The following is a 26,182-nucleotide window of genomic DNA, read 5'->3' as shown; positions in this document are numbered from 1 at the left end:
GTTTAAAATCATCTCTGACCTCTGCTCACTAGAGGCCAGCAATACCTTCTCCAGCTGTGACAATCAAAAAAGTCTCTAGACACTGCCAAATGCCCCCTGATTGTAAACCACTGGTATAGACCAATCAAGATTTCCCTTTGGGACTAGCTATGAGGCCCACCTCCCCTAAATATATAGCAGCACATAGACAAGGGAATATCTGAATTAAATCCATGTCTTTCAGAAAAGAGACCTACCTGAACAAAAAATAATCTTACGTGAGAAACCAATAGTATTTAGTTCATTAACTCTGTAAAAGGGATATAAGCAAATGTAAAATATGAAATTAAAATCTTGTATTATCTGAAACAAAACAGAGGGAAGATGAATGAAGAGCTTTAACAGGACTGAAGTCTGCTACTATATCGTTTACTCGTCAAGCACACAAATTATCAACCCTTGTTTAGAAGAATTATAAAATGCCATTTGCTTGACATAGAAATTTGTCTTTGAACACTAATTTTTACTGTGGATCTGTATGTACAGTATTTAGCCCCTAAGAACCCTGACCAAGAAGTGCATTTGGCTGTGTGAGGGGGAAGATCAGCTGCAAGAGCTGTATCCTTTGCAGGGAACACTCCTCTATTAATATCTTTTGAAGTTATACACAAAGATGTATAATTCCCCTAGAAACATAATTTATTCTGTGCCTTGGTGCTGTCACAACTGCAGCTTATGAATATAATTTAGTTTTTACACATTAATCCATAAGCTTTGAAACTCAAGTTTATCTCATTATGAACATTATATTTGCCATTTTAAGATTCTTCATCCTCTAATCTCATGATAAGAAGGCCATATCCACCCTCTCTCCAGCTATTTAAATAGAGCTGGCTGTCCTAACATCATCCCAGAGCCCTGCCCCCATTTACCCTCAGACCCGCACTTTCTCCTCTCCTTTCCCTGGTTCTGTGACTCACTGGCTCCACTTTCTTCTTCCGACTCTCTGTATCTGTTCTTCATCCATTTGAAGACTATTTTTAGATCCCCCTGAAGACTTGCGATCGCTGCCTCCCAACTCTGCACACTCCATTTTAACTTCGCCCATGATTTCCAAAACAGGCTCTCCCCAAACTGGATCTGGGGAAACTGAGAGGCCAGTCTAGGTCCCAGACCTCCCTCTATCAGAGGAAAAATGTGTTGCCTATTCGTGGGCACAGAACATTTTTATGGGTAAAAGGAAAATGTTACTCCCAAAGGCTACAGGTAAGAGCCCAACTGAAGGACTGAACCTCTAGTCCAAAAGTGACATTTGTAATTCTATTTAATCTTACGTAGCCATAGGACAAGTACCAAGGAATAAATCCCATTTATATCCATATTGTGAAAATACTGCACGTTTATCAAGTGTTTAGTTGTAGTATCCTGAAAGTTCAGAGACTTGAGATACTTAATGGAAATGAAAAGGCTACTGTTTTACACTGGGAAATGTAACCATTCTTGACAGAGTATCTGTAGGTTGCAGACACTGAACATGAGAAGCTTATAAAAACACTATACTTTTAAATGTTTGTCGTAAATTAACATAGCTCAGTAACAAATTCTGGAGATACTTATTCCTTTAAAGCAAAGACTCTTTTTTTTCCCATAAATCGGTATTTTAAAAATAAATATTTGCCTCTACAGGATTTAGAAAATAAAGACAATAAACATTTTATACAGTATATTCTTTCTCTTTCATTTACTGAATGGTTTCAAAAATTCCTCTTCTTATATGCTACAATATCCAATATTATTAAATTAAAAAGACAGGATTGTAAATATTGATAGAATGACACCATTTGTTTTAAAATGAAAAATATAATATGTAGATATATACAGAGATGATAGATAGGTAGGTAGGTAGGTAGATAAATGGATAGCGTCATTCTTGAATATAGAGAAAAAAATTTCCTGAAGAAAGTTCAAGAAGTTGATAATAATTATTGCCCTAAGAAGGAGAATCATACACTGGAAGATGGAGGCAGACCTACTTCCCACTGTCGACCTTTTTGTACTGTTTATTTTGTATATATTCTCAATGAGAGACAAGTTGAAACACAGAGAGATGGGCACACAAATACATGTACACACACACACAAAATGGATAGGTAATGCTAATCCTAACTTCAATTTAGGATTTATATGACCTATTAATCTTGTAAAAATATGGGTTGCTGCCCTTGAAAGAATTAAGTGTGGACTATCGTGACTTATTAAAAGTCTTTATTTAGATAAATTTATGTTCTATTCCCAAATGGAATGAAATGTTGAAGAAGTGACTTTAAACAGAAAGAAACAGGAAGTATTTGAGATCACTTTTCAATAACATTTAAATTTCTTATAAGAATAAAAATGTCATCCTCCATTTAAATAAATTTTCTTGAATTTAGCAGGTAAACAAGCAACTATGAAAAGAGTATTTCCTTAATTAAAAATAGTATGGTCTACAGAGAAGTAACAATTGAAGCTGATGACAAGTCTAAATATATTAACCATAAGGACAATTTTGAAGATGATTGCAGGCAATTTTATGAAAAAATAAATATAAGATCACACTGGAAAATAAAGATCAATAGTACTAGAAAAATCTTCAGAAAATACCAACCACCTGGTATAAGAGACAAGTATATTTAAGAAACTGAGTAACATTAATGTATATACAAAGAATAATTTTTTAATTTTTGCCAAGGTGTACATGAATATATTTTAAAGAGTTTTACTTTTGAGAATAAGCTTTAATAGAGCTATTTGTGATCTATTATACAATAAAACCAATTTTGATTGACAAATATATACTTCAAAATACTATCTAAAATTACAGAATTTCAATGGCTTTTCCTACCTCCTTTTTCTCTCAAAGTTGTCCTGGTTCACAGGACATATTACACAATCACACTAGTGGGAAAGAGCCAATGATGTGGATCAGGGCAGATAACTTGGGACCTCATTTCACTAACCCTTAAGTACTTGACTTTCTTATTCTTACTATCTATTAAAATAGACAATCTGTGAGGAGTTTAATAGGCATGTCAGAATGTTTTAAGATTTTTCTATAAACCACTACCAAAGTGAAAGCTTTCCCACTCTCTGTAAGAGGAAAACTCTCTGTAAAAGGAAAACTGCCCAGCTGTTTCTTTGCTTTGTAAGTGCTGGATGTAAAATTAAAATTGTAGGTCAAGTTCCTTAACCTTCAGCAGGAAGGATTCTATTTCAGTAGCATGTTCCAAGGAAGGTTCCCTTTGAGAATTCTATAGAAGGAAGAAAGCACAATTAACCGAATACATGAATCAAAACGAATATATGAATCAGTAAAAGGATAATACAATCTGGCTACCTGTGGTTTCTCTTGGAATCACAAGGAAGATTCAGTAGGAAGACTATACATTTACTATATGAAATGAATACATTTACTATACAAATTTAGTATCCTATATTCATATATCCATCTTTATAGAACAAAATCCAACATTCCTGCTTTTAAGAGATGTAGTACAGGAATAATGGCTACTTTCTTATGGTAAATCAAACCAGCACTATATCCAAAGTTGAAACACTCTCTTTAATGTCAGAAGATAACCACCACCTCCATTCTTCAGCAGCACATTTATTCATATAGTGAGTAATTAGACAAAGGGATAGAGGGAGGTAGGGAGGAAGGGGAAAATCTGTTGAACAACCACCTAGATTAAAGATCAGCCAACTTTTTCTATAAAAGACCTGACAGTAACTATTTTAGACTTCACAGGCCATATAGTCCCTGTCTCAGTACTCTACTTCGCTGTTAGGATGTAAAAGTAATCGTAAAAAATAATAAGGAAATGGACACAGCTGCACTCCATCCAGTAATTTCTATTTACAGACACTGACATTTTAATTTCATACAGTTTTCACATTACAGAGTATGATTCTTTTTATTTTTCACCCAACCATTTTAAAATGTAAAAACCATTCGTAGCTCTTGACATGTGCAAATACAAGTGGGCCAGATTTGATGACCCTGCCCTAGATCACTTTAACAACAATTAAGTCCAGGAAGTAGACCTTGTTGGGGGTGTGTGTGTGTGTTGGGGGTGGATTAAGCAGAGAATGGTAGTGCTAGTGAAGGGGAAGAGAATTTTACTTTTTATTTTGGCAGAACTCCACACTTTAAAAATGTTTTACCATAATCATGGATTAATTATACAATTTAAAGAAATCTATTAGATAAATAAATATCTAATCGCCTGTTTTCCTATTTTTTGGCATGGTAAGGTAAGGGGTTTTATAGACAGACTATAAAGAGCCATCAAATTATAAAAAGGTTAAATTTTAAAACAGCACTTTATTTCTCTTTTCCTCTTTCTCTCAGAAAAAAAAAAGGGGGACGGCTGCTATCTTTAGCTGTTAATTATACTCCTGTAAAGAGAGTAAAGCTTAGGAATTTCTATTTGCTTTCTATCTAATCTGCAAGCCTCACTGACCTTTCATCAAGAACAATGGTGCATACACAGTTCCTACATTCATACCGGTTCCTTCCCCCATCCTCTCACCTTTTCTTTTTCTTTTTTTTTTTTTTTGGTGTTGAACTCCAGCCAAACATTAAATTACCTTGGGAAGTAAAAGGTGGATGAGAAAAAAGCACAAAAGTGGTATTTGGCCTCATTCTATGAGGATACTCAATCTCAATTTAGAAAAAGAAAGAAGACACTTTTTTTAGTGTGAGAGCATGAGAACTGGAAAGAAGCACAGATTTCTCAGACAAGCCTCAGACAAGTTTGCAGGTGGACTGTGCTCTTGTTTCAATGCAGGTGGGGCTGTAGATCAGGTGTGTGTGGGCCTGTGTGTGTGTTTATAAATCCACACCCATTTGTAATCAGAAACATCCAGAATACACTTCCAGCAAGAGCACTGACTAGTTCAGGTAAGCAAGCAAAATTTCCAGATTATTTAATCAGTGGTCAAGCTCAGTTATGCTTAAAGAATCAAATTATCGCTGTACAAAAGTGAGGTCTTCAGTAAAGCAGAGGGAATGTTCAATGAAATGATATTTTTAGTCTTTTAATGAACTAGATTTCCTTTGTTGGCTTCATACTTTTATTCTCTACTTCTATTAATGATATTATAATAAACTAACATTGACCAAAAGTGACCCTTTAAAAATTACACCGCAAGTAACAATTGTTCTTCCATGGTTTTTTTAAAAAAAAATTTTATTGGAGTATAGTTGATTTACAATGTTGTGTTCATTTCAGCTGTACAGCAAAGTGATGCAGGTATATATATATATATATATACACACACACACACACACATTCTTTTTTTAATATTCTTTAGGGGCTCTCTTCCCCAGGAAAGAGAACAGAGGGATGGAGTGGGAGTTTGGGGTTAGCGGATGCAAACTAGTATGTATAGAACAGATAAGCAACAAGGTCCTACTATAGACCACAGGAAACTATACTCAATATCCCATGATAAACCATAATGGAAAAGAATATTTAAAAAGAATGTAAAATCTCACTCCATTTAGTTTTATAGAGAATTTTTACACAATATTTATGTAAATGGCTTATGTTGAATTACTTTTGAAAAAGTAAAATACTGTGTCAGAAAATGCTAACTACTGGTGTTTGTAGCACCTAATTGTAGACGTGGTTATTTGCCTTCGGAGTGCAGTGTGAGTTGCTCCAGGGCCATGACCATGTCATATTCATCTGTGTCCCCCAAGTAGCTTAACCCACATATCTGATACTAGAGGATCATAAGTAATTCATGTTCTATTTACCAGAGAAATTGCTGTTCGTCCAAAGATAATAATATATAAATTGATTGGCTTTGTCATAGAATATATTTAATATCTATTTTACAGTTTATCTCAAACAGAAACAAATATTTTGATTTCTTAAATACAACAGTCTGACAATAGTACATAGTAACTTGAAATCTGAAAAAAATTCAGTTCCCATGCACTCTACATTTGGCAGCTTTAAAAGAAGAAAATGGTGAAGTTACAACTTCTCTCTTTTGATATAGATTCTATCTACTAATCTCAGTCTCTATCATAAAGAACTTTTTCTAACGTTTCCTCCAGATTAACTTTTTCTTAACTCCTTACTTCTGGAGATCCCTGAAAGAATCTTAAGGCAGTTAGGAGCTCTTTTCCCCAGGAAAGAAAACAAAGGCACATAAAATTTTACATACAATTTCAGGGATTTTTGAGACTCCAGGAGCTCAATCATAGACCTTCCTGAAGCTCACTGGACACAAGTTAAGACTCTGCCCTAGACGGTTGCTTCGATTTTTCCACTGCAACTTTCACCCTGACAGAGCCTGCCCTCCCGTCTTTGGACTTTGTGTTCCAGAGCCAGCTGTCTTTACCCGCTACTGAAATCTACCCTTTCTTTGTTTCAGTCTTTACCGTGCAAGATGACGTCCATAAGGTAAAAGATGGCACGCTGAAATGTTTTATGGTATTGATAAGTTATAGGAACTTAGACTGAGATTCTTATCAGCACCATGGTTATTGTTTAACAGTGTTTCTCAATACAAAGTAATTTAAAAGTGGCTCCCTTGCAGATTAGGAAAGAAAATAATTTAAATAGGACCAAACCAACCATTTTCAATCCAGGAGAGGACGGAAGGGACGCACTGCTGGCAAGACAAAGATACTAAAATGAGAGGAATGGTTTTTAAATAGGGCAGGGTTGTAAATTTAAGAGCAAAGGGCTGAGTAAATGATGGAAGGATAAGAAAGAAATGACTATAGAGGAACTGAAGAACAAGCTCCTCCATATTCTATTTTTTCCTCTCAGTTCTATTTTAAGCAGTATTTGTTCATGCCTAATCTTACTGTCTTGGCATAGAGTTAAAATATTGTTTTAATCTATTAGATCAGGAAGAATCAAAGGGCAAAGAATATGCGTGACAAATGTCACCTTTCCGTTGCACTTAGCAGTTGCAAGGCCTTTAATCAACATGATTTTATTTGAGTTTTAATGCAGTGCCATGAGCACTAGAATACTGTCAGAAGTAGGCTTTGGGTGCCCTGGTCCAGTTCTCTTTCAACGTCATTGTACTGCTCCCAGGATGCCCCAAATGTGGCTTTGCATCAAGTGGACATTTATTGAGTTGATTTTATTTTTATAATAATTTAAAAATAAAATGTGAAAGTTCTAGGTGGTTGTACCATGTCAGCTCACACAAGCAGAGCAATCTCTCAGCACAGGTTTGGTCTAACTCTTAACAAATGTCTTAATGACAGCCTGAGGTAACCTACTAGATTCTGACAATTTTTTTTTTTTTTTAATCATCCAGCTTCTTCTGAGGGGTTCTTGAGAAGACATGATGTTACACTCAGCTTTGGTTCTCTGCCTCTTACTCATCACAGTTTCTTCCAGCCTTGCCATCGCAATCAAAAAGGAAAAGAGACCTCCTCAGACACTCTCAAGAGGTACTGAAATCTCACTTTAGTTTCTAAACTCAGTCATTTGGATTGTTTTAAAATTCATCATCTCTTCCCCACAGTCTAGTTATAAAGCCAACTCAAGTAACCGAATTTTTTGTTGTGTATCATTTTAAAATAGGAAAAAAAAAACAAACTGAGCTGATTGGTTAATTTTAAAGAGTGAGCCAACTCAAATGACAAACAATAACAGTGTCCTGCATCTTGTACAGAAACAGTGGAGAACTGGTTTCATTGCGTGTAACTTTGGTAACCAAAGTCCTGGAAAATACTATTGATTGATATGTTATATTACCCTGTCCTCTATTTATTCAGGCAAGAAAATAATTTGGAATGATTTTATACTGGGATCCCCAGAAAATTATACTTTATCTCCACCCTCCAAGAATTTTGGTTAACCAAGTGTTTGCTATGCTGACTCCAGAAAACAGCTGCAGTAATTTTAGAGGGCATAATCTAGATTTGTCATTGGCTACATTGTTTAGAAAACATTTCTATTTTGTGCCAACTGTTTTACTTTGGCCTAAGAAATAATTATATCTTCATCTATAAAGAAATAATTCATAAAGAAAATTCTCAAAATTGATTCCTACATTTCCAGCTACTAGAAATGGAAAGAAAATCTTTTTCTCCACATGGCTAATTCTAAATTAGTAGCACAAACCAAAAAACACTTGACTGCTACTTGGAATGATAATGCGACTGGAGCAAACACATGGAGATCAGCTACAGCAAAATTTCAAATTTTAAAATATTGACTTTCTTTCCAAGTTAATTCATTCCTTAACGGATGTGTTAGGTGCCAGCCAATTGCCCATTAATGTTCAGCCAAGATAATTAATTCCACTTCAGTTTAAAAGCACAGAAACTACAAGTCTAAAAAATCAATAAGATTTTGCAAAATAAATAAAAGAGGGAAATATTTCCCTAAGTGTACTTTATCATGTATCTCTATATATACACACAATAATTATAAAATAATGAACTCAGTAGCCTTAAAATGCCAAAGACCAAACTACTCACTGCCCTTAAAGACCCTTGATGGCTGAGTTAAACAGCACGCTCTAACTATAATTAAGATACCAACATTCTGTATATTCACTTCCAAATGTCCATTAAAGCTATTTGGTTAATTTTGTGAAAAAAATACTCAATATGTACAATAAATTTTAAACAACTTGATGAGTCTGCTATTTCAGTTAAACTATTTCAATAGGGGAGATGACTGACAGCAGCTGGGAACTCCATTATTCAGAATTGGTTTGCATTTGGTTAAATTAACCCTTTACCTTCTGTTGACATATAGAAAACAACTGAGAGAGTAAAGCTCAGAATAAATGAGGATTTAAGGTGCAGGTGGGGTGAAAAGGAAGTTTGAGTACAATGTATCAAGTAGCATATAGAGCTGCTTAGAGTGGGGAGAAGCACCAGTTAAATAGAGTGTTAGGGAGAAAAGGGAGTATTAATTGGAAAAAAGGTAAGAAATGGTTCAATAAAAAAGTGAACTCCAAAATCTCAACTTCCTTTTGAATCAAAAGAACTGGTCTGCACCCAGAACCTGGTCCAGTACCTGGCATACAGTAAGTACTCAATAAATACATAGTGGAGAATGAATAAAATCTCAGATGACAAGTAAGCAAAGCCAGTACTGAATTATGAATTATTAATTATGGTAATGAACAGAGACCCTGAAGAGAGTTTAAATTCTGTACCATCTTTGGCCAATTGTGATTATGAGGTAAAGTGTATAAAAATAGTCATGATACAATATGACTACCTTACAAGCTATGAATGAATTGTTTGAGAGCAGGGAGTATACTGTCTTACCTTTTTACACCCAGTGCTAAGTGGAGCAAGGCATATAGCAGATGTTCCTTTAATATTTGTTGAACTAAGTTAAACAGGAGCAGAGAACATTAGTTCTTCCCATTGCTGACAGTCTGACACTGAATGATATTTGCAACAGAATAGGGAAATTAAGTAGGAGCCTAGTCTCACTGGCTGTGTTCAAAATACCTTTTATCTAATGCAAAACGTGGCATGAACTTACTGCATGTGATCAAGCAAAGTTGTAAAGAAAATCTTTCAGGATTTTTACAGACAGGAAGGATTCCTGCTAAGGTGGGGATACTAAGCTAATGTAAGATGTCTTCCAATGTTAGGATTCTAAAATCAGGCAAAACCAAACCAACAACACTTCTGGTAAGAGTGTAGAATAATGCAGTCACTGGAAAAAGTCTGATGGTTCTCAGAAAGTTAAAATTATAGCTACAATTTGATCCAGCTAGTTACCATTTGATCCAACAATTCCACTTCTAGACATTATACCCAAGAAAAATGAAAACATATGTTCACACAAAAGTTTGCACTCAAATGTTCATACCAGGATTACTCATAAAATCCAAAAAGTAGAAACAACCCAAATGTCCATCAACAGATGACTGGATAAACAAAACTTGGTATACCCATACAGTGGAATAATATTTAGCCCAAGAATGACGTCCTAATACATGCCACAACATGGATGAACCTTAAAAACATTGTATTAAGTGAAAGCATCCAGTCATAATATACACCACATCTTACATGACTCCACTTACATTAAATATCTGGAATAAGAAAATCTATATAGAGAGAAAGTAGATTAGATATTTCTTAGAGTTGTGGGAGATGAAAGAATTAGGTGGTGATAACTAAAGGGTACAGGGTTACTTTTTGAGGTGATGAAAATCTTCTAAAATTGATTGTGGTGATGGTTGCACACTTATGTAAACATACAAAAAATATATACTTTCAATGGATGAACTGTATTGGTATATGAATTATATTTTAATAAAGTTGTTATTAAAAAAACAAACCAACCAAAACCTGCCAGGCAAAAATCATGGAATCATATTTATCCTGCTTCATAATTCTGCTTTGTAAGTCCTGGCCGTCTTTACCAAAACCAGAAACTCCAGTCTGGCAACATATGAAACAACTGGGAAAATGTGGGTCCAAACTAGCCTGAAAATATTTCTATTTTCAAAGTTATTCAACCTTTTTCATCTATAGACTGACACATTTCCTGAAAATACTTTGAAATATTCCTGGATGTTTTGTGCATTCTTCTCCTCCATGGTCTTATTCTTCAATCTGTAATACACATTCCCAACTACTCATATCACTTCTTTAAAGGCTAGTGGGTTCTCTCTCCACTCTTTGTGTTCTGTTTCCCTCTCCACTCTTCTGGATGCTTACCAAACAAGTGTTTTATTGAGTCTCTCAACCATGATATTCCCATGCCAGAATTTTTTTCCCTGTTAAAACTCAAAGCAAAATTTGAAATTCCTTTGTTTCATGATGTATTCTGACTTTGAGGGAGTCAACATCTCTTGGCACTCAAGATTCAAGGACACTGTTCAGTATAGTCCAAAGTATTCCTGATAGATTTACAAAGTGTGCTAAGATTAACTATTTCCTCCTGTGCATTCTGAAAGCCAGAACTCTTGCATGGTCCAGAGATGTCCTTTCAATCAACACTAATCATAATAGCATCTACTGAACACTTACTGGGTTCAATGCCATGGGCCTTAAGATTTAAAACACTGTCACAAAACCTCAGTAATATCACCTGAAAGGATACAACCTCTTTGTATTTAGTTATAATTATATATCCTCTATACCTTATGTCAGACAACTACTTGGTAGCATAAGTATCTGTAGACAGATAACTGCTTATCACATGCCCATTTCAGAACTCTTCGGTAGTCCTGAGTTAATACATTGATTTCTCTCTTTTGTTTTAGGATGGGGAGATGACATCACTTGGGTGCAGACTTATGAGGAAGGTCTCTTTCATATTCAAAAAAGGTAAAACACCTCTCAGTTAACTTTGACAGATGATACAGATACCGCCTCATAAGGGAGCCAAAAACTAGCATGTTAGCTTTTCAAAGGCTACAATAAGAATTTACTCTGATATTGTATGCTGTTTGGACTAAGAATTGCTATTAGAATTTTTTTAATAAACAACAGCTCTAAATACTTTTGTGTTAATTTCTTAATTATCCAAGGAAGCTTTTTTATTCTAGGAATAATTGACAACATTATATTAGTTTCAGGTATACAAAGTAATGATTGGATATTTGTATATATGCAAAATGATTACTACAGTAAGTCTAGTTAACATCCACCAAGCAAACTTTTGAATATAAATTGCATAAACAAAACAGCAATACTCACTGGGCATTATACAACCTTAAATAGGAACCTGACTTATAGCAGCACTTCTCAAAGCTGTCTGATCATCAGAACAACTCAGAGAACTTTCTTCAAAAATCTATATTCAGGGTCAACTACTTACTGAGTATCCACTTCTATGTGCCCAGCACTGTTATACACTCAATGACCAAGAGTGACTAAAGTAGATCTAGTAGATTTACTAAAGATCTACTAAATCTTTGGGGATGGAGCTGAGAAACTTGTACTTTTAAAAGCACCCCAAGAATTTATCAAATATCTAAAGAACATTCAATTCAACCCTTTGAAGAAAAAGAAAAGATTCCAAATAAGAACTGAGTAAAACACTCTCAACACTGAACAAATATTACCAAAAAAAAAAAAAAAAAGAAGTCTTTAAAATAATCTTATCTCCAAACACAAAGGTAAAAAACAACATATTAGCAAAGAGCAGCTGGCAGAACACTTAAAGAATATACCCTGATAAAGTGAGATTCAGTTTGGGAAAGCCATAAGATTCAAAATTAAGAAATCTGTTAACTAAAATAATTTAATATTTATAAGGACACAAATCATACAAGTATCTCCTACCTCCACAAATGCTAAAAAGGCATTTAATACAATGATAAATCCTTATTTGAATTTAAAAAACTTATCCATCCCAGCAAAAACCAAAGTATCCCACTGAAGGATTCTTTAATCACCACAGTTACTAACATTGTTCTAACACTGGAGATACTAACTAATGCAATTAGATGAGAAAAACGTAGGAGAAAGTGAAAGAATCTTCATTTGCAGCTGATGACTGTGTATGTGAAAAACTTGAGAATCAGCTCAAAGTATTCAGAAGTATGAAGTTTCAATTAAATTAGATGAGACTAAATTAATATCTAGAAATCAACAGCATTTATATATATAAATAATTAAAATGGTTAAAGAAACTTATAAAATACCTTATATAACTAACACTATAAAACTCTTAGAGGAAAACATAGGCAGAACACTCTATGACATAAACCATAGCAAGATTCTTTTTGACTCACCTCCCAAAATAATGGAAATAAAAACAAAAATAAACAAATGGGACCTAATGAAACAAAAGCTTTTGCACAGCAAAGGAAAATATAGACATGATGAAAAGACAACACTCAGAATGGGAGAAAATATTTGTAAATGAAGCAACTGACAAAGGATTAATCTCCAAAATATACATACAAGCAGCTCAAGCAGCTCATTATCAAAAAAAAAAAAAAAAAAAGACCCAATCCAAAACTGGGTGGAAGACCTAAATAGACATTTCTCCAAACAAGACATACAGATGGCCAACAAACACATGAAAAGATGCTCAACATCACTAATCATTAGAGAAATGCAATCAAAACCACAAAATCACCTCACACCAGTCAGAATGGCCATCATCAAAAAATCTAGAAAAAAATAAATGCCTGAGAGGGTGTGGAGAAAAGGGAACACTTCTGCACTGTTGGTGGGAATGTAAATTGATATAGTCACTATGGAGAACAGTATGGAGGTGCCTTAGAAAACTAAAAATAGAACTACCATATGACCCAGCAATCCCACTACTGGGCATATACCCTAAGAAAACCATAATTCAAAAAGACACATGCACTCCAATGTTCATTGCAGCACTATTTACAGTAGCCAGGACATGGAAGCAACCTAAATGTCCATCAACAGATGAATGGATAAAGATGTGGCACATATATACAATAGAATATTAGCAATAAAAAGAATGAAACTGAGTTATTTGTAGTGAGGTGGATGGACCTAGAGTCTGTTATACAGGGTGAAGTAAGTCAGAAAGAGAAAAACAAATACCGTATGCCCACGCAATATATGGAATCTAGAAAAATGGTACTGATGAACCTAGTGGCAGGGCAGGAATAGAGATGCAGACATAGAGAATGGACTTGAGGACTCAGGGGAGAAAGGGGAAGCTGGGACGAAGTGAGAGAGCAGCATTGACATATATACACTACCAAATGTAAAATAGATAGCTAGTGAGAAGCTGCTACAGAGCATAGGGAGAGCAGCTTGATGCTTTGTAACAAACTAGAGAGGTGGGAGAGGGAGGGTGGGAGGGAGGCTCAAGAGGAAGGGGATATGGGGATATATGTATACTATAGCTGATTCACTTTGTTGTATATCATAAATTAACACAATGTTTTAAAGAAATTGTAGTCTAATAAAGATGAAAAAAATAGCAAAAAAGAAAAATGAAATATCCCAGGATAAACGACAGAAAATGTACAAAATTTATATGAACTAAGTGTACTACTGGCGAAAAAAAATCACAAACCTATGTGAAGGGAAATTTCTTGGATAGAAAGATTCAACATCGTAAAAAATGTCAATTCTCTCTACAGTTAAAAAATTTTTAAGATAATCACATGAAAACAGACATAAATAGTTAGAAATATTCTGAAAAGAAATCAGTGGGGGCTAGCCCTTAATCAACATTAAACATTTTAATAAAACAATATGTTACTGGTAAATGAACTGAATAGAATGGAGAGAACAGAAATAAAACTGGATACTACAGAAACTGTTTACATGATTAAGTGGCATTTTATATCAGGAGTATGTAAAATAATGATTGTTAGAGAGAATTTGATAGCCATTTGTGAAAAATAAAAAAACTTCTATACCTCACATTTTATATCAAAATAAATGATAAAGATTAATTATAATGATGAAATGATTAACATACTAGAAGATACTATTACAAAATTTTATTTCTTTATGTTCTTGGAATAGGGTAGAATTAGGGTGAGGCATGAGGGATATCTAGGATGCAAAAACAAAACACTTAATTTTTGTGCCCCAGATGCTACTCTTGCCTCACCCCAGTCCTTCTTTAGACTTGAATATGGCCAAAGGAAAAAAAAAGAAGAAAAATCCTAAATAAATGACCAATATTCTTGATTATGTGAATTTCTGCATAACCAAAAACTTATCATAAACAAAGGAAAAAGGCAAAAACTACAAAACATACAGAAAACCACAGCACATACTGCAAGAGTGAATTTCTCTCATATACGAAGTACTCACATAAATCAATAAGTAAAAGGTCAAGTCAATGGAAAAGATGAACATAAGATAGGAAAGATAGTTCACAGAATAAAAAAATTAGTACTCTAAACATATGAGTAAGATTGATTAATTTTTACAGCTTTATTGAGATATAATTTACATATAAAATTGTGCAAATTTAAGGTGCACAATGTGATGATTTGATGTACGTATATATTGCAAAATGATTACCACAATAAGGTTAATTATCACCTCACACAGCTAAGGGGTGTGTGTGTGTGTGTGTGTGTGTGTATGTGTGTGGTGAGAACTTTTAAGATGAACTGTCTTATCAGCTTTCAAGTATACCATACAGTATTGTTAACTCTGGTCATCACTAGATTCCCAGGACTCACTCCTCTTATAATTGGAAGTGTGTACCATCTGTGCACCTTCACCCATTTTCTCCACCTCCAAACCCCCAGCCTGGGAAACCGCTAATCTACTCTCTGTTTCTATGAGTTTGGTTTTTACTTTTTTTTTAGATTTCAGATTCCACTTATAGGTGAGATCATATAGTATTTGTCTCTGACTTATTTTACTTAACATAACACGCTCAAGATTCATTCATGTTGTCACAAATGTAGTGATAGTCACTTAGGTTGCTTCCATGTCTTGGCTATTATAAATAATGCTGCAACGAACAGGAAGATGCAGATATCTCTTTGAGATAGTGAAATAGTGATTTCATTTTCTTTCAGTATATGCTCAGAAGTAGAATTGCTGGGTCATATGGTGACTATTTTATTTTTTAAGCTCTCTATTGGAATATAATTGCTTTGCACTCTTGTGCCAGTTTTTGAGGTACACCAAGCAGCTGTATTTATACATGGTGACTATTTTTTATAAGAAAGTAAAACTACATTAACTTCCCTCTTTCACCTACTGGATGAAAGAATTAAAAGCTCAAGAACCAGTTTTAGTGAGAGTAAATAGTTACCTCTCACATTATCAAAGAGAATATAGATTGGTACAGATTTTATGGAAAGTATACACAGTGCGTCAAAATTATAAATGCACGTACTCTGACCCAGAAATTCCACTTCTGAAAATTTATTTACAAATATACCTACCCACGTACAAGATTATATGTACGTAACATCACGTTCACCAAAGCATCTTTTTAAATGTCTGAAAACAATCTAAACATAAAAGATTGAGAAGAATTTAAGTACCTATGTTGAGGTGACTACAAAATTAAAGATGATCCATATAAGGGAATATTATACAAAAGCGCAAGGGAATAATATCTAAGATACATCATTATGCTAAAAAAGTGAAATACACATACATGTGTATAGTGTGCTAGTATTTGTATTTTTAAAAAAGAAAAAATATATATATACATGTAGATATGCATATGAACATATATGATTCATATTTGCAATCATATATATTTGCATAAATATATACACAAGCATACACATATGCACACATGTATTTTACTATATGACCTGAAAACCTCTGGAAGCAAACTTAGGAAATAGTAACACTGCTTACTTCTTGAAGGCAGGATGGGAGAAAGAATTTTTCCTTTTTTAACTTTTGAATTTTAAACCATCTGAATTTGTAACTTATTTTCAATCAAAACTACATAGAATTTTAAAAGATAATTCACCAAATGATGCTGGTAAACAGCTAGGCGTGGAAGGCTCTGGTTTTAGAGCATCTCAGAAATACAGCTCCCCAAAACTTTTTCTCCCACTCAAGTTTCTCACAATCTGATGTGCTAGTTCACAAGATTTTTTTCCCGCAATTTAAAATGCTTTAATTTTTTTTATTCTTTTAAGAATTCTTTCCCCATTTAGGTTACTACAGAATTTTGAGCTGAGTTCCCTGTGTCGTACAATAGGTCCTTGTTGGTCATCTATAGTAGTGTGTACATGTCAATCCCCAGCTCCCAGTCTATCCCTCCCCCCCACACATCCCCCTGGTAACCCTAAGACCAGGGACCACTATTTCAATTTAGCCTGCAAGCTAAGGATAATTTTTACATTAAAAAAATTTTTTAACCAAAAGAAGAAGAATATCTTGTGACACATGAAAGTTAGTTGAAATTCAAATTCCAGTGTTATAAACTAAGTTTTACTGTAACAAGGCTGCTCTCACCTGGTTGCATATGGCCCACGGCTGCTTTCGCACAATAATGGCAGAGGTGAGCGGTTGCGAACAAGACCACGCGGCCTGCAAACCCTCAAATATTTACCACCTGCCTCTTTGCTTTAAAAGTTTCTGAGCCCTTTTTCAGGTATTCCTACTTCAGTGTCTGCCAGAAACAGAAACTCTTCCTGAAACGGATTACTGTCTTGCTTTGACTGTCTGAACAACCCATTTAAAGCTGAACTAATAAGACTGAGTATTCCTCAAAGTCCTTAAAAAAAAAAAAAAAAAAAGACTGAGTATTTTGTGGTCTTGATACATTTTTCCTTGGACTCCAGTTGGCCAGAAATCTGATGCAGAAATTAGTTTTCCAAGAGTTACATCAATGTCTTTCCCTACAGATAGCTGTCCTTGTTTCCAGCTGTTGTGCTGGGAAGAAATGGTAGCAGTTCAGGAAATCAGAATGACTCATGCCCTTGAAGTGGGCTGCCTCACAGGACACCTCTGTCTACCTAAGTGCAATCAGAGAAAGAGTTATCTAGTAGAAAGATTACCACTTGATGCTTAGGAGGTCTAAGTTCTATATGTGTCTAAAGAAATGTCAATAAATATCCTTAGGCCTAGTTTTCTACTAATAAAAAAGAGGTAATAATATTTCATTCATCGGGTATCTAATCTACTCTTTTACCAGTAAATGTGAAGTTGTTGGCAAATATTATTCTTCTGTGTTATAAATTTTAAGAGAGTAGTTGTAGGATTTATTCTTACCTAAAATTAACTTATAGTCTAAGTTTGAGGATTAAATGAAATTATTAACAACTCAAAGTGTGTTACTTAACACTTTTGAGACTAAAGTTTAAAAAAACAGGATTATTCAATAACAAGTATTCATATGATGACTTCTGTTGTTTTTAAAAAGATTTATGCTTGATACGTATACACTAGTCTATCTCTTTTTGTACCTGGCACCCTCTCAAAATTAAAGAAACATTTTAAAAACATCTTATATAGCCAAATCATAATTATTTTATCCTTCACTGTAGTTAACATTCTTATTTTTTTCTTATTCTAAAGAGCAGGGAAGTCAATGAGCACCATAACTTTCCTTCAGAGAGTTAAAACTAAAATGACACTGAAAAATATATAGGAAGGAAACTATCACTGAGATTGATTGTACATTATAAGTTGTCACATGAATAAAAGGTTGTGAAAATAGTCAAATATTAATAGCCTTTTTGAAAAACTAAAAACAAACAAAAAACCTAAGTAAAAACTTTGACTCTTCTAAAATTTTATACAAGATGTTCATTGGAAATGAATATCTTGTTTATAACATCCTTTCATCTTTGGAGACAGAAATGACTTTTATGTTTCTAACTGTACTAGAGTATACTTAAGAGTCAACTAGTAAGCTTGCTAAGCTAAGGATTCCTGCATCTTACCCCAAGAGATTCTGATTGAGTGAGCCCAGGAGGGAGCCTGAGAATTTACATTTCTAATAAGCTACATTTCTGGTGAGGCTGATCTTCAGTGGTGGGGCCATGTTATGAGTAACGGGACTACAGGCTACAGTGCTGTGATTTATCAATCTGAGATTTTTACTTTATGTCTTGTAGAAAGCATGAAAACATTCAGTGTAACTTCACTGTACATTTTGACTCAAATTAACCACTTGGCTCCATTCCACACTCTCTCTGTTTAGTAACAAGCCACTGATGGTTATTCATCACTTGGAAGATTGTCAATACAGCCAAGGTAATTTTCGCTCCTGAGATCTTACTGTATTTCCAATATGAAGTAGGAAAGTGACCTGGTTACAAATTGTTAAGAAGGCACTCGGGAAATTCTATCAAAAAATAAATAAATAAATAAAGACAACTGCTAGAGTACCACCATTTTACAAAGGTACTTAAAGACTACAATGATTCTTAGTAACCTACTGAATATGTTTATATTATATGTCCTTTAGAATTTTATATCCCTCTTTCTCCCCTGCTCCCACTCCCCCCCCCAAAAAAAAGGTGGGAAAACTGGCTGAAAGATGTTGTTTTAACCAATGAGTCAATGAATTACATGACATTATAAAACTGGTGATTTCATTAATGTGATTATCTCAGTGTCTTCTTGGATAGACCCTGTCCCTCACTGCTTTCCAATGAGAGACAAAGTAGCAATGGGCCAATGAACTATTTACTTCCAAGCTACAGATGCAAACAAATGCCAAATACTAGCTTAATTGTGCTACATTATATTGAAGGCACCTTGATCCTTGAAACTAACTGGCATTATATTTTTCCCCACAGCATTAAAAAAAGTGTTTGCCCAAAATGAAGAAATACAAGAAATGGCTCAGAATAATTTCATCATGCTGAATCTCATGGTACATGACCTCTACTATGTTTTCTTAATATCTCAAATCAATGGAAAAGTTGCATCTTTTTTTAAAATTTGTCTTTTTTTTAAAGACAAAATGAGCTATAAAGTATTAGTGGATATAGAATGTTATATAGAATTGTAAGAGGCCAAAATATACAATTTACTCAAAGCCTTGTTTATATAAAATATTTTTAAGTCAACTGTTAAAAACAACCCAATCCAATAACATTCTTTTTTTGTTTTTCTTCTTTTGCTAGCATGAGACCACTGATAGGAATTTATCACCTGATGGACAATATGTGCCTAGAATCATGTTTGTGGGTAATTGTATAATCTCTTTCCATCAGATTTACAAAATCAGTAGCCTTCTTGCTTTTATTTACTTTTAAATGCTAGTTCAAGTACTATTCCTTTTAAATGGAAGTCATTAGTAACCCAGTCAATAACAGCGCTTATTAGTTCAACAATCAAACTCATTAGGTCTATCATTTGCAACTTATAAATACATAAATTTTAATTTTTTAAATTAACTGATGCTGTTAAATCAATATCCCAATATACTTTCAGTACAGTTCTCTAAACTATGTTGACAGAGAGCTGTGACACACTAAAATGAGAATTCAGATTAACTCATCATGAATTCACATGTATGAAAACTGACATAAATTTGCTTAACATTTGTTTTAGAGTAAGAGGCAAGAATGATTTTCAGAACATTGTAAATAATATATGTGACATTTTTTTCTTGGCAGATCCTTCTTTAACAGTCAGAGCTGACATAACTGGAAGATACGCCAACAGACTGTACACATATGAACCTCAGGATTTACCACTATGTAAGTATTCACAGATTATCTTGAACAAAGATACTAGCAACGCTTGACTGTCAGAAGGGTCACTGATGCCCTCCATCATTGCTTCCCCCAAACAGTGCCACCCACACATCACAGTCTCTGGGGTTGGTAGTGGTGGTAGTGGTTAAAGCAAACTCTTAGCTCCCGTCAAAATCAGAATTTCCAGGGTGCCTTGGAATCTCTTTTTTCAACAGGGATCTCTAATAGTTCTTGTGATCACTAAACGTGAAGACCACTAAAAAGAATAGAGTACACATTAAAATTAAACCTTAAAAAAGCCAGTCCATTCTTCTGGTATCAAAATCATGAGTCATTTCCACAAAGTAATGATAATTAACTCTTCTTCTCTTCCTTAAATGCCTATTAGCAAGGAGATACAGTCTGACTTGGGACTTTCATCTTTACAACATTCGCTATCAACTATGTTTAATAAGATAACTATACCTGTCAGATCCAGCAATACTGATACAAAATAATCAGTTACAATAGATACTCCCTCAAAACCCCTTTGATAAAACTGTTTAACATAAGAAAGTTGATGAAACAGCTCTGAATGATCTAATCCCAAAATTTACATGTCCATAATATTCTTTAATGTTGCAGATAAATCCCCGTGTCTTTACAGCTATTAAATGGGCCAATTTTAGATATGGGGTTAATAGATTATAACATTTGGTACTCTCATTTACTAACAGAATAATATGTGTTTACTTTTATTACAGTGATAGAAAACATGAAGAAAGCATTAAAACTGATTCAGTCCGAGTTATAATGGATTACCTCTAAGAGGTCAAATGTCATAAAGAAAACCTTCTGGTTAATTGATTAATACTAAATTGCTAAGTACATGAATTTTGTAACATTACCATTTAAATTTTTAACGTGTTTGCAAATTTTTGTGAAAGTAAAATGATATTTCAATAAATGCCAAAACCTGAACGTGACAATGTAGTGGTTTGATTTCTACCTGCTTCAATAGCAAAGAAAGCTTGTCATGAGCTGATAGTTATAGTGGAGACAAGACCTCAATAAGAGGTGTCTATACTGGTTGTTTCTATTTCCTCATCTGTCATTCACTCCACCAAGTAATCTAAAGTATGCCCCCTCCACTGTATTGAACCTGCAAATTTAGGTCATAAATGATCTGCATGTTGTCAAAGCAAATGGATACATCTCTGTTCACTTATTTGAACTTTTAGCAGCATAACTTCAGAGTTAACCATTAACTTCCTTTTTTACTTTAAAATATATTTTTAAAAACAAATTACAATAAATCAGAAACATATTTTAAAACTTTAATGTGTCTTCCTTAATTTAATTATGGGTGGATATTTAACACTTTCAATAATTTTAAGAAGAATGTAACTGCCTCCAGAATATTAAAGAATTTCTCCAGTTAACAAGCAGAAGAGGAGTCTGTTCTGAAATTATCAGACATTCAACCACCAACTCAATTCTTCACAGGAAGCTTCTGGAAGATAATATCCATGTCTTCTATTCCCTTAAATAACACAAAAAAATCCTAATTTGTTTATGGACAAAATTTCCATAATCAGTTGGAATAATTCTAATTACTAATGAAAATCCCATAATCTGCTGGGAGTAATTCTCAGAAGAGAGAGAATGTTTCAGATGGGCAAAATTTTTCCTAATTCATAGGATTTGATTGCATTTAAATAATTTCAATTTTTTGAGATATAAAAGTACACTTTTATATGAGATAGATATAGAACATCTATGATATCAATATCTGATTAATTCCAATATTTCATGAGTCAGAGAAAGAAAGGTTCCTACCAGCTTTTATTTGGTCACTATTCATTTCATTTTAAGTAGAGTTTTAGTATCTGATCTATTTGGATATAAATAGGTTACCTGATCACGCATGTAACCTCTTTGCAAAAGACTATTAAATATCCTATTTTTTAAATTTTAGATCAAAGTCCAGAGTTTTGTTTGTTTTTTTAATAAATTCTCAGAGATCAAAGTGTACTGGTATATTCTAATTTAATAATTTAACGTATGAAGACTAACTGATTCCATCGTTGCAAAAATATTAGAGGCAGAAAATGTCAGTGGTCATTTGCCCGAACTTAGAAGACATCAGTTGACAATTCAGTTGCTGTTTTAAGAACTAATAGAATATTCACTTATTTTTCTTCAATTATTGCAAAAATGTTAACAAGTGATAAATTGCTTATACTCTACCTTGAAAATGTGCCTTTATATTTTTATCATATGTGCTTAAATTGCATATAATTCAATTATGCATATACACTAACATTTACTATTCATATATTTTTATATATGTATTATTTGATAAGATATATTTATCAGTGTAGTCTTGTAGCCAATTTAGTTTCCTTCTCTACCCTACTTTAACAATTAAATTCTATATCCTAGTTGATATTTCTACTAATTTCTTCACTTTATAAAATTAGTGGTTTAGATTCTATCACTTCTGTGGTTACCCCTAGCTTTGAAATGCAGGACCAGGAATAGAACCCACATGTGTATATATAACTTTACTTCTATTACTTTTAGCCTCGTAACCTCCAAAAAAAGTATTTATTCCTGCTCTAGCACAACCAATATTAAGAATTAAATTACTTACACCAACTACCTGAAACAGTATGAACAATTCTGTGATAGACATTTCACAGAGGAGTTTGGGGAACTTCATTTGCATTTCAAACAGATAATAGTTTAAAAACTATTGAATATGTAACTTTTAAAAAGAGATTAGAATAGGATCATCAGTAAAGAACATCCAGTTGAATTTAAATGAGAGATTAGCAACCATTTTTTTAGTATAAGTATGTCCTATCCTATATCTGGGACATAGTTATACTAAAAATGTATTTGCTGTTTATGTGAAATTCACATTTAACTGGGTGACCTGTACTTTCATTTGCTAACATGGGCAACCCCAGTTTAGAGCTACTGCACGAGATGCCCCTCCTTCTCCTTATTTTTTGCCTAAAATAGCAACATTTCTTTTATATTTCAAGCCAATCTCTCAGTTTCTGAGTTCCAGAAAAATAACTTCAATTATTTTATAGCATTTAATCTCTCCCAATTTAACTTCTACTCTGTGCCAGACACTGTGTTTGATATTATGGATACAAAGATAAATTAGATAAAAATAAGGCAATTTTGTTCCCAAGATTTCATAATTTAGTGCTAAAATAGATCACTGAGGAGAAATGATTCCTTATGAAACAATGTAATAGGATGATGTGGGAGCAGAGGAGAGATGGCTTGAGTCCTAGTGGGGCTTCACACAGGATGAAGCACCCATGCATCTTGAACGAGAATGTATTCCACCATTATGGACATTCACAGGATGAAACAGAATAAAGCACATTATGGGGGCTAAAGAAATTCTTGTTTGTTGGTTTAACTCTAAAATACAAATGTGTACAAGGTTTTCTTAGTAACATCTTCCAGAATTTTAGATTAGGCTTAAGATACTGTGCCAATCTTCAGACAAACTTCTTTAACAAACAGGATTATATACTACAAAGATTGATAGAGATGTGCTTGCAAGTCTACAGTAGCACTCCTTACAGCACAATTGCACTTTAGGTGACACACAGTACATAATCTGTGTACTCACAAACATCCTTACTGTATAAAGAAAGATATGCTTTTTTTTCTGTTTCTAAAAATTGTTTCTTATGCAATGTCTAGGGGAGGCAGGATTGTGGCAAGCACCCACAGCGGGACGCCATTGTGTAGTCCCCTGGTGTTTGCAGCAATGGACTTGATGAATACCAGTGTATGCACATCTTTTCATAAAAAATGAAATGTATCCACTGCCCACAGCTTTCAAATCAGGCAACTGGATTTTTGCTGAGTAACGATTCCGGCAATTTCTTGAAGTATCTTATAGTATTTTCAAGAATAGGATGCTGTTACAGGTTGAATTGTCCTCCTCCAAAATTCATAGGTTGACGTCCGAAACCACTCTTGTACTTCAGAATGTGACCTTATTTGGAAATAGAGTCACTGAAGATATCATTCACTAAGTTAAGGCGAGGTCAAACAGGAATAGCATGAGCTCCTAATCCAGTATGACTGGAATCCTTACAAAAAGGGGAAATTTCAACACAGAGACATGCACAAAGACAGAATATCATGTGAAGATGAAGACAGACGTCTTGGCGATGCCACAGAAGCCAAGGAATGTCACAAGTTACCAACGAACCACAAGAAGTCAGGCGAGAGGCATGAACAGATGGTCCTTCATAGATCGCAGAAGGAACCAGTCTTGCCAACACCTCAGTCTCAGACTTCTAGCCTCCACAGCTGTGAGACAATAAATTTCTGTTGTTTAGCTGGCCTGTGTGTGGTACTTTGTTACCACAGCCCTAGCAAACCAATCCAGATGCTTTCCCCTCCCCCATTCCCAGTTTGCATGATTCCCATGGCAGTAAGGAAACACCAGGACTTCTCATCACACACTTAAAGAGAAAGCATGCTAGAACACAAGAATTATTTCTTACAATAAGTTTGCCTGGTTCTAGTCTACTCTCAAAACAAATTTCTACCCAATTAAATGTTATTTCAGTACTCAAAAAGTTTTATATAATTGGTTAAGTTAGGTTTGTGAAATATTAACACCTGACACTGCGGTTTTAATGCAGAAATAAAAGTCATACCCAGAGAAAGAGTTATTATATTTGGTATTTTTTAGTTATTACGAAAGCAAACACATTGAACTCTTTCTACATCCCGGGCAGTGAGCTGAGGTCCTTGCATAGATTATCTCATTAATACCTTACCACAAATGTGAAATACTGTGACCTTCAATAACTTGATAAAAAAAAAAAAGAAAAAGAAAAAAGAAGAAAAAAAAGTCACAGAGCTAATTAGCAGAGCCAGTGCTCAAACCCAGGAAGTTTGACTCCAGGGTCACCACCATATGATTCTGCTTTAGATCTGTACATTGTGAAAAATATGATTTAATTAAAACTGACAGTGTGCAACAACTGAAAACATGTAAGTGTATGCTCTTTATAAAAGAAGGGAAGTTCACATAGATTCCAATTAACATTTTATAGAAAGACTGTACGTGGTCCCGCCATTCTGGATTTTGAGCCTCCACCCCCAACAAACCAAAGGACAAGCTTCTACCAGCTTTTGGTGAATCTGCAACTGATTCTCAGTGTGAGCATCTAAGGAACCAAGAGGGATAGGACAGCGTGATTTCAAATCCCAAACACACCTCCTCATTAACAATCACGAATCTAAACAACTCACTATTCGTACTTTATCACGCTATGAACTGTACCCATAGGAAAATTTCCAAGAAGACAGCTTACCTTTGGCAGAATTCTTCACTTTCTTAAAGACCTCTCTTTGGGTTACACATTGCCCTCCGGAAATCATCCACTACCCAGAGCCCCTCTTGCCAGACTAGCTCTAAGTAAATGCTTACGTCTGCAAATTTGCTCTCCTCTGTAGGGGATTGGTAATTAGTACTTCCACCTGTGCTTCAACCTTATTGATGGAAAGCTGAAGCTATGAAAGCTTTAGTGCCTGCAGGTACTAACAATTAACGGACTTTCAACTACCCCTTAAAGATACCTGTTCTATCTACCTAAAACCTGGAAGCCATTTTTGAAGCTACTCTCTTCTGACTTTATCAATCCTAAGGGGCACTTAAGAATTTTATTGACACTTACCAAATAAGTTTTTGGTATCCTAAGAAATATAGCAGAGTAAAGTGACACACCCCAAAAGAGCAGGTTTATGTAGCTTGGTTCGCTTTCATATCTAGATTTGGCAAATAACTTGTATAAATTACACTGGAGTCTTAGGCCATCATGTTTCTTGGGTTAGGCATATTAATACCGCTCTAAAACCTTTGTAAAGATTACATGGCAGTTTGTTTCAAAACTTTCAAGCTCTAAAATATAATAATTAGTCATCTTTCTGTATCCATTTTGTATTAGGGAGTCTTTCCAAAGAAGGATAGTCTCAGAGGCAAGCCCTTCAGGGGAACAATTCATGTGATGTGATCATCCTGAAATTTTTGTTCTCTGCGGGGGGCTTCTTTAAAAAGCAATCGCAC

At 34.3% G+C, this 26,182-nt stretch overlaps 1 protein-coding gene across 1 annotated transcript; it reads left to right on the top strand.

Annotated features, from left to right (window-relative positions):
* Window positions 1-6,418: 6,418 nt before the first annotated feature.
* On the top strand, window positions 6,419-20,904 carry AGR3 (anterior gradient 3, protein disulphide isomerase family member). Its single transcript, XM_057733731.1, has 8 exons — window positions 6,419-6,437; window positions 7,312-7,447; window positions 11,248-11,311; window positions 18,576-18,628; window positions 19,177-19,253; window positions 19,507-19,570; window positions 20,002-20,085; window positions 20,826-20,904. The coding sequence occupies exons 2-8, from the start codon at window positions 7,339-7,341 to the stop codon at window positions 20,873-20,875; spliced, it is 501 nt and encodes a 166-aa protein (XP_057589714.1). The 5' UTR covers window positions 6,419-6,437; window positions 7,312-7,338; the 3' UTR covers window positions 20,876-20,904.
* The last annotated feature ends 5,278 nt before the right edge of the window (window positions 20,905-26,182 follow it).

This window comes from Hippopotamus amphibius, chromosome 4 (assembly GCF_030028045.1).
Source record: "Hippopotamus amphibius kiboko isolate mHipAmp2 chromosome 4, mHipAmp2.hap2, whole genome shotgun sequence".
Classification (NCBI taxonomy): domain Eukaryota; kingdom Metazoa; phylum Chordata; class Mammalia; order Artiodactyla; family Hippopotamidae; genus Hippopotamus; species Hippopotamus amphibius.
Note: the sequence above shows the minus strand (reverse complement) of the source record. Positions and strands in the feature narration are given on the sequence as shown.

What these genes read in the sequence shown, in the direction of transcription:
- AGR3 (XM_057733731.1), top strand. Translation starts at nt 7,339, where the DNA reads ATGATGTTACACTCAGCTTTGGTTCTCTGCCTCTTACTCATCACAGTT. An exon ending in CTCTTTCATATTCAAAAAAG is followed by an intron (nt 11,312 to 18,575) that starts GTAAAACACCTC and finishes CTCTCTGTTTAG; the next exon opens with TAACAAGCCACTGATGGTTA. An exon ending in AGATTGTCAATACAGCCAAG is followed by an intron (nt 18,629 to 19,176) that starts GTAATTTTCGCT and finishes TTTTCCCCACAG; the next exon opens with CATTAAAAAAAGTGTTTGCC.